The sequence below is a fragment of the Vespa mandarinia genome, chromosome 3 (assembly GCF_050613455.1).
Source record: "Vespa mandarinia isolate Hongniang chromosome 3, ASM5061345v1, whole genome shotgun sequence".
NCBI classification, from domain to species: Eukaryota; Metazoa; Arthropoda; class Insecta; order Hymenoptera; family Vespidae; genus Vespa; species Vespa mandarinia.
In genome coordinates, this window is record NC_140812.1 from 6,809,549 (window position 1) to 6,817,445 (window position 7,897).

Here is a 7,897-nt window from a genome sequence, read left to right on the forward strand (position 1 = left end):
TGTCGATTATTACATCGTATAAATGGGGGAAAAAAAAAAGAAAAGGATATTACTCATGCTATTGCCGTTAAAGATATCGTTATTTCATATAATTTATCCTTAAGACGTTGAATACATGAATTCTGTTCTCCAATTGATGAATCAAAAATGAGAAGTAAATCAAATTAATTGTACAACATTCTTCGATAGTTCATTTGATAGAACAGTGGAATGTAGTAAATTATTATATATATATAATAATTAGACATCCATTGCATTGGCTTGAATTAAAGTTCGAAGAAACATTTTGAAATAAAATGCGTAAGTATATAATCATTTTTATTTATTTTAATTTTAACATAGATGCTGGCTTAGGGGTGAAATAACTGTTTAATAAACAAGCCTTCGATAGCTCAGTTGGTAGAGCGGTGGACTGTAGTTGGAAAAATCAATATTTGTGTTAGAACAGGCATCCACAGGTCGCTGGTTCGAGTCTGGCTCGAAGGATATTATTTTTCTTATTTAAATCATAAAAAAATATATATTTTATTTTACTTCTCTGTAATAAAATACAGACGAATGAAATCGAATAATCATAAGCCTTCGATAGCTCAGTTGGTAGAGCGGTGGACTGTAGTCGATATAATTTATATATAAAGTGTGCATGGAAATCCATAGGTCGCTGGTTCAAATCCGGCTCGAAGGATATTTTTTTCTTTATCTTACAAAACAATAATTATATTATTTCTTTTTATTTTATTTTATACATTGTTAACGTTGCATATGATGTGTCAACTTACAACCAGAAATCATAAGCCTTCGATAGCTCAGTTGGTAGAGCGGTGGACTGTAGTTGGTTAATCGATATTGGACATCCATAGGTCGCTGGTTCAAATCCGGCTCGAAGGAAACTTATTTTTTTTTTTTAAATTTTGTTCTCTCTTAGTTTAGGAATAATTTTATTTTGTTGATATTATTCCAATTTTTCATTTTTTTTATTTTTTTAATAAAATATTCATTATCTATACTGTTTTACAAAAGACAGAATCACGATGGTCATATTCATTTAATTCTATAAGTCTTATTAATATATTATATAAATATAATATTATTATATTTTTAAATGATAAAATTTGTTTTTTCAATCAATAAGATAGAGGCTGTTTGAAAGATAAAGTAAATATACATGTGGTCTATTCGTATAATTTGACAAAAAATGAAGATTATAGAAGGGGAGAGATATAATATATTATAATTGTCCTTTATAATTTCTATAAAAGGTAACTTCAGTCACCCACTGACCTAGTAGAATGTCAATTTCACCGGCATACATTTTGACTGGGACACAACGAATGTCGACGTAGCATCTTAGATGCATACGTAATTATTGAAAATTATTTGCCTCGATCTCAATTGCTTTTTAAGAGGTTAAATATACCTATATGAAAGACAATTTTTATGATTTTTTAAAAATTTATTTCATTAATAACAAAATATTAAATATTTCTAATAGTTCATATTTTGAGGAATATATTTAAAAAAAAAAAAAATTAAAACTATCTGTTCTCTTGTTAGAGGAATCGATATTTAACCAAGCAGAGTTGTATTTGTGGCTTTTGCGATAAGAATAAAATCTTCTTTGTGTATTATCAAAAAATGAAAACAAGCAAAAAGCTGTTAAAATATATTAAAAAATCAGTCCTTCACAAAGACGATGTTTAATATTTGTATTTAATAAAAAAAACTTGAGTGATCAAATTTACCATATGATTTTTGATAAAAAATTTCCATTATTTTTTAACGATTAAAAAAGATCTACGAGCCTTAAAAAAATTTCCGTATGGAAAAATAATCATACCAATTTTGAAATCGTTTCAGTAGTTTCCATATAACAATAGTTTTGAGAAAACAGCTATTGAAATTTAAGATACATTATTAATGTCGAATTTGGCGGGGTCAATTGTAACTTCGTCAATTTTTAAAATTTCCTAATGAATATTTTGAAAGAATAATATTATCGGATAAAAATATTTTTGAAAAATCTTTTTTCTTTTTTTTTTTTTAACTTTCTAAGTACATACGAGCCTTTAAATATATCCCTTTTGTGAAAGGTTACGGATGAATTTTAAAGAATCGAATTTGTTCTAAGTGAACAATAAAATGAGAGAAGAAGAATCAATAAATGATGGTGCATGAGAACAGATCATCGCACGTGATCTCTTTGGCATCTCGAGTGGCTTCGAACGCGCCTTTCGACTTATAACCGGGAACGGCCTTGCCGTTATACCAAGATAGTCAGCTTTCTCTACTTTCGCTTGCGCGAGATTTTCAGGTCCAACCGTAACCATTGCTCCGACTATACCGCGAGAGCTTCGTTAGCTCGCTATTTTTCATATTCGTAGTTGATTCGAATAATAATATTCGAATCATCGAGTCATGCATAAGTTTCTCTTGGAAAAATTATTTAATGGGAATATTACAATTAATTATAAATATAATGAAACTTAACGTGAATTCTATGTATTATTAATTAACAAATAAAGATGAGAAAGTTGTATTATCATATCATATATAAAATGATCGAAAGAAAGGGAATATGACTACCGCTTCTATTCAATCGAGATGCAAAATGAATAACGTTATGAAATTTATGCGTCGGCTCATGAAAGGAATTTCATCGTGGGTAGGATGTCACATTTGCACGAGATAAGAAAAATCGATTTGCAATGGTCACGTAAGTGCGTGCGAACGGAAGAACGCTACTTCGCGGAGAGAAACTTTCTATTACGAGAGTATCACGGGATGGCTAGCATTGATGAGAAGATGATCATATAGGTTTATTACATCTCTCTTGTCATTTATTATATATATATACATATATATATATATATATATATATATATATGTAAAATATATTCAAGAGATATTAGATAGACAATTTTCTATCTCTTCTTTTTCCCTCTCTTTTTCTTTCACATTGATGATCAAAAGAATTACAAAGTTACATAGAACCATACAAAACGGGGTCGGTCGCGTGCGAAGACTTAAAAAAAATGTTGGATGTTAAAAGACACCTTATTTGTGTCCTGTATGTGGAAATGGCGCTTAAAGGATCGAAAGAAGAAAGGCTGCATTGGAATGCAATCGTCGTTGGTGAGACTACATAGCAGTGTCGGCTGGTTGGTATTTCACGAAGTTACTCGGATATTTTTTTCTCTCGTCCTACCTTCATCCGCACTGTCATCTCCCTCTCACTCTCTCTTTCTTTCTCCCACTCTCTCTCTCTCTCTCTCTTTCTCTTTGTCTCTCTCTCTCTCTTTCTCTTTGTCTTTCTCTCTCTCTCTCTCTCTCTCTCTCTCTCTCTCTCTCTCTCTCTCTCTCTGTCTTTAACTATCTCTTCTCTTCGCATGGAGAGTGATGGAATTCCATACGGATGAACCAACGATTATCCTTTCTATCCACATAAGGAGTTTTACAACTACGACTAGACGCTTTGATTTCTTACGTTATGATCGATTATTAAGACGTTCATTTATTAGCCATAACTTGACAACTTTCAGAGATTGTAATAACAAGTGCCGTAGTGCCTTGCGTACTACATTACAATAATAAATAGTTGCTGTTAAGGATAGACGAATGCAAGTATCTCTGTGGAATGCGTAATGTAAGCATTCATGGTATCCTCGGTCTTAAGCGAGTTCAAATGAATGTTGTACTCCTCCGGTTTCGCAACATGATGTGTAACTCATTTCATAAAAATATAATTATAATTATAATTAATTACTTTATTAGACATCTTATTTTAGAATATAATAAGATGTATCGTGGGTAGTTATCTACTTAAAAAAAAGAGAGGTAATCTTGGCCGATGATCGAGCATAATATTTTTAACTCGAAGAAATGAGTTTCTATCGTGGATTTTATTCATTAGAATTCTTATTAATCTCTATTTAATCGTGGGCGAATTCAAATGATAAAATTATTGTTTCGTAAGTATCTTTAATAAAGAAAAAAAGTTCATTGAAATTTTTTTCAAATACTACCTACTAACCGCGATCGTAAGTGATTTTCAATTTTTAATAAGTCATCCTAGTTAGAGAATGGCCTTGATCTTAATACGATTTATTCTTTGACCAGGAGGATGGAATTAAGGCCGAGGCTGGTTGGTGACCTTATCCACTCACGTGCGTTTTGCCTAAGTATCGAAGGGAAAGGGTTGAGACGGCAAGTAGACTCATTCAAATTTATCGGGATCTTTTATTAAAGGTTTATTCTTTTGTATACGATGTTGGTACTATCACTTATTTCTTTAAAAATATACATACGCAATAATATTTAATATTTATATATATATACATACATATGTATATATATATATGTATATATATAATCTGGTCGACCCTTAGAAAAATGTAAGGATGTTCCATTAAAAAGAGTGAAAGGGGGTGGGTCTTCTCTCCGAAAGATGTAAGATGGGAGAAGTGAATAAAGAAAATAAAGGATTTCTTAGGAAAAGACAAGGACGTGCGTCTTATTATATTATACATCGAGCGTTGCCGTAGAGCCCAACTGTTTTAATGGGTCCGCAGTTTCTCTTCAAGACTATGAAAGACGCTGAGGTTGGGATATTGGATAAGTGGACAAAAAGAAGAACAAGAAGAAGGGTGGGAGGAAAGAAATTATGTTAGCGTCGCCGACGTGGCTGGAATTCCGCAAATACTCTCGTCATTGTCTTCGTCGCCGTCTTTTATATATCCTGGTCTTGGTCTTTCCAAAAATCTCAAGGACACGAGTTCGAGGATTTATCACAGATCTCTGACGCTGGCGCGCATTAAAAAATGTAGCCGATCGAAAGATGATTAATCTCTCTCGATGATACCATCTCTATCTTTATCTTTATCTCTTTCTTTCTTCTGAGATTTTGAAAAGAATTCCATGTTACAATCGTTAATCGATTATTATGATCTCGTGATTGTTTGATCTTGGAGTAGGAGTCTCAACACGCAGGGATGTCAGTCGGCGATCGTCCAGATGCCACACGTTCCATCACGAAATTCGGAAAGGGCAAGGCACATTCGATGTGGAACGAGCTAATTAGGACGGATATGTAGGGACGAACGTAAGAAAGGGATAGAAGAATTGACTTAGACGAGAAGAAGGAACGAGGAAACGATACTCGTTTACAAGTAGAAACCATCGCCTGTGGGGTCATCGATCCAGGGGTAGTTGTTGGGACAACGTACGCAGGTCTGAAGATTTATTGTCTCCCCAGGGATGTCTTTCGCGGTCAATTTACAAGTATGCGGAACCCAACAAGCTGGTGGTCCATCGACGACACACTTCTCTTTCCAAGACTCGAAGTTTTTAGATTCTGAGATAGTACGAGGGTTTTGGATCCATTGGATCACTTGAGTCATCGTTACGAAGTAAACGTCTTTTTGATTTTCCAATATGTCATCGATCCAATAAAGAAAAGCGTCAAGAAATTCAGGATTATTCTTTAACCAGGCAGCATGGAAATAGAGACCAAGAGGCGCGCGGTTTTGTTGATAGTGACGATTGAAATTGTGATTAAGGAAGTCCAAGAATTGATCGCCGGTCAAGATGTTGCTGCAAGAGTCGACCATAGCGCATCCCGGAAGATATTCATCGTTCTGTGGGTCCTCGCGACGATCCAATTCGTTCATCACCATTTCCCAAACAGCATGCGATCTGAATAAACATTTACTCATTATATTTTCTGTTATTACCTTTGTTTTTTTAAGTTATCATTTTTCATAAAATATAAAATTCACCTCGTCGGACAATGCTGAAGATTTCCATGACAACGATGAGGCATCCTGAAGTACATAGTGTAAGGCCAGAGTGGTGGATTATTCAGTGCCGCGGTGATCGTTGAATCGTATAAGAAGGATTGTTCTTCCATCATCGTGAACTGATTGTTGCCACCTACTCGAAGATACGGTGCCCTGACACCAACGACGGTATTGTCAGTTATGTTGGCGAACTTCTCGACGATGACTCTCATACCAGCCATTTCTTTAGCCCATTCGTCAACCGTAGCGTTAGACCAGAAGCGCTCGTTATCGTTGTGACTAAAAAAATAAAAAGAATTATTAGCAATCAATCGGGGTCATCGAGTTACAGGTGATACTATAACGTGCATCGTCGTTGGTTAGAAAAAGTATTTTTGCTTACGAGATCGAGTGTACTGCAATCTCATGGCCTTTCCTGTGCATCTCTTGCACGGCCGAGTAATTAGTGTACTTGTGAGAGACGAAGAAGGTAGCCTTGATGTCGCAACCATTAGGATTCTTGCGTTTTCCGTTGAAGATCTCTTTGTAGAGACCGATATTGTTATTATTGATGGCATCGTCGAAGGTTATCGTAATCATCTGCGGCACGTCCTTGGCCGGAAGATCACCGGGTATGCTTGTTCCATCTTCGGAACAGAAACAATCGGGAAGTACGCAGACGGCAGGGTCACAAGGAGGCGCGCTGTTCGGATCGTTGTCCATGTCTGTGATAAGAATGAAAAATTAATGACGTAGGATCATCGTTCGATCCGTTAGAAAACAGTTTAATTAGAGAATCGAGTACTTAGGCTTACCACAAATATTTTCGTCGGATCCATCGGTACAATCCTTTTCGCCGTTACAGAACAATCCTCTCTCTATACAGGATTGATCGGCACAGGCCAAGTATCCATCTTGGCAGAGAGGTTCCTCGGTGTAGAGAAGCGGCTTCGATTTCCTCTCCTTATTTTTAAGCTTGCAGTTATTCACCGAGTCCTTCCAATCGCATGTTTGCTTCTCGATGTCGAAGTAAAGACCAGCCGGACATCGTATAGCTTGGAGACCGGAACTCGTGCATTGAATAACGTCCCGACAGTTGTCGCCCTCGCCTGCTACCAATCTGAACCATTCTCCAGCCTCCTTTTCTTTGCAGATTTCGTTTTCAAAACTCTCTTCCTTTTTGTCTTCCTGTCTCTTCACTCGAGTGAAGCCCTCTAAAGATAGAGGTATTAATAACGTTTGTTCGTTATTACGAAGATATTTCAAGGTTAAGGTATTTCGATAATGATAACAATCGTTAGAAAAATCCTTGTGAGAATGTTTCGATCGTAACCGAAAGTAAAGCGACCTTCCACGGTGAACGTATCGCGTTTTACGCGTTTTTGGTTCCACGAGTTCTCGAGTATAGCTCGTACGGCAAAGCGACAAACGGGGAAAGTTGTCCCCCACTGCTGCTTTTTCAGACGGCAGGGCACGGCAGTGACGTCACCCATCCGGGACCGACCGAGGCTTTCACGCTCTAATCTCTTATGCAACTTAACGTCTTGTACTCGCCAGAATTCGCGTCGAGATATTTTCTCTCGCTTTCGAGTTCTCGATTGAAGCCGGAAAGTCCGAGCGAGCGATCAGGAAAGTGCTCGAACGCGTCACTTCGTCGAAGTGCAGGGAAATTCAAAGAGGGTACTGACTCCTATACTTATTTCCGCCATTTTGAATCCAAACGATGCGTTTCGCGTCAGTGTTTCCTCAATATTCCCCGTAGAAATGGTTAACTTTCGAAAAGGTAATAGTGAAAATCGTGAACGAGTTAACGTTTTACAATCGTCCGACTATCTATCGTTGCTTAAAAGTATTAATCTATTCACCGATCGAGCAAACAGATGTTCGTCATCCTAAATTAGTCTACTTAATCAAAAATCGATCCTATTTGTTTATCACGAATCACATTGATCGACGATTCAAACTCACCGGCATAAGCGAAGACTGCCACTGCGAAGAACAGAACCAACGAGGACCTCATCCTCGAACTCTAAAGCACAGTAAAATTCTTCCTGGGGAAAACCTTGTCCTTTCGTTTCACAAGCTTTTATCACCTTCGTTTCTTCTGTATTCTATTTGTCTTT

The 7,897-nt window shown here is 36.4% G+C and overlaps 1 protein-coding gene and 3 non-coding genes across 4 annotated transcripts; 3 read left to right on the forward strand and 1 right to left on the reverse strand.

The window, feature by feature from the left end:
* Positions 1 to 381: 381 nt before the first annotated feature.
* On the forward strand, positions 382 to 486 carry TRNAY-GUA (transfer RNA tyrosine (anticodon GUA)). Its single transcript has 2 exons — positions 382 to 418; positions 451 to 486. It is a non-coding gene; the product is annotated as a tRNA-Tyr (tRNA).
* Positions 487 to 579: 93 nt separating this feature from the next.
* On the forward strand, positions 580 to 685 carry TRNAY-GUA (transfer RNA tyrosine (anticodon GUA)). The gene is made up of 2 exons: positions 580 to 616; positions 650 to 685. It is a non-coding gene; the product is annotated as a tRNA-Tyr (tRNA).
* Positions 686 to 795: 110 nt separating this feature from the next.
* Positions 796 to 888, forward strand: TRNAY-GUA (transfer RNA tyrosine (anticodon GUA)). The gene is made up of 2 exons: positions 796 to 832; positions 853 to 888. It is a non-coding gene; the product is annotated as a tRNA-Tyr (tRNA).
* A 4,029-nt stretch (positions 889 to 4,917) lies between these two features.
* On the reverse strand, positions 4,918 to 7,885 carry serp (chitin deacetylase-like protein serp). The gene is made up of 5 exons (XM_035884226.2): positions 7,743 to 7,885; positions 6,590 to 6,988; positions 6,178 to 6,499; positions 5,775 to 6,074; positions 4,918 to 5,691 (listed from the first exon to the last, which is right to left on the reverse strand). The coding sequence occupies exons 1-5, from the start codon at positions 7,792 to 7,794 to the stop codon at positions 5,160 to 5,162; spliced, it is 1,605 nt and encodes a 534-aa protein (XP_035740119.1). The 5' UTR covers positions 7,795 to 7,885; the 3' UTR covers positions 4,918 to 5,159.
* Between the last annotated feature and the right edge of the window lie 12 nt (positions 7,886 to 7,897).

What these genes read in the sequence shown, in the direction of transcription:
- serp (XM_035884226.2), bottom strand. Translation starts at nt 7,794, where the DNA reads ATGAGGTCCTCGTTGGTTCTGTTCTTCGCAGTGGCAGTCTTCGCTTAT. An exon ending in GGCAGTCTTCGCTTATGCCG is followed by an intron (nt 6,989 to 7,742) that starts GTGAGTTTGAAT and finishes CTCTATCTTTAG; the next exon opens with AGGGCTTCACTCGAGTGAAG. An exon ending in CTTCAGCATTGTCCGACGAG is followed by an intron (nt 5,692 to 5,774) that starts GTGAATTTTATA and finishes ATGTTTATTCAG; the next exon opens with ATCGCATGCTGTTTGGGAAA.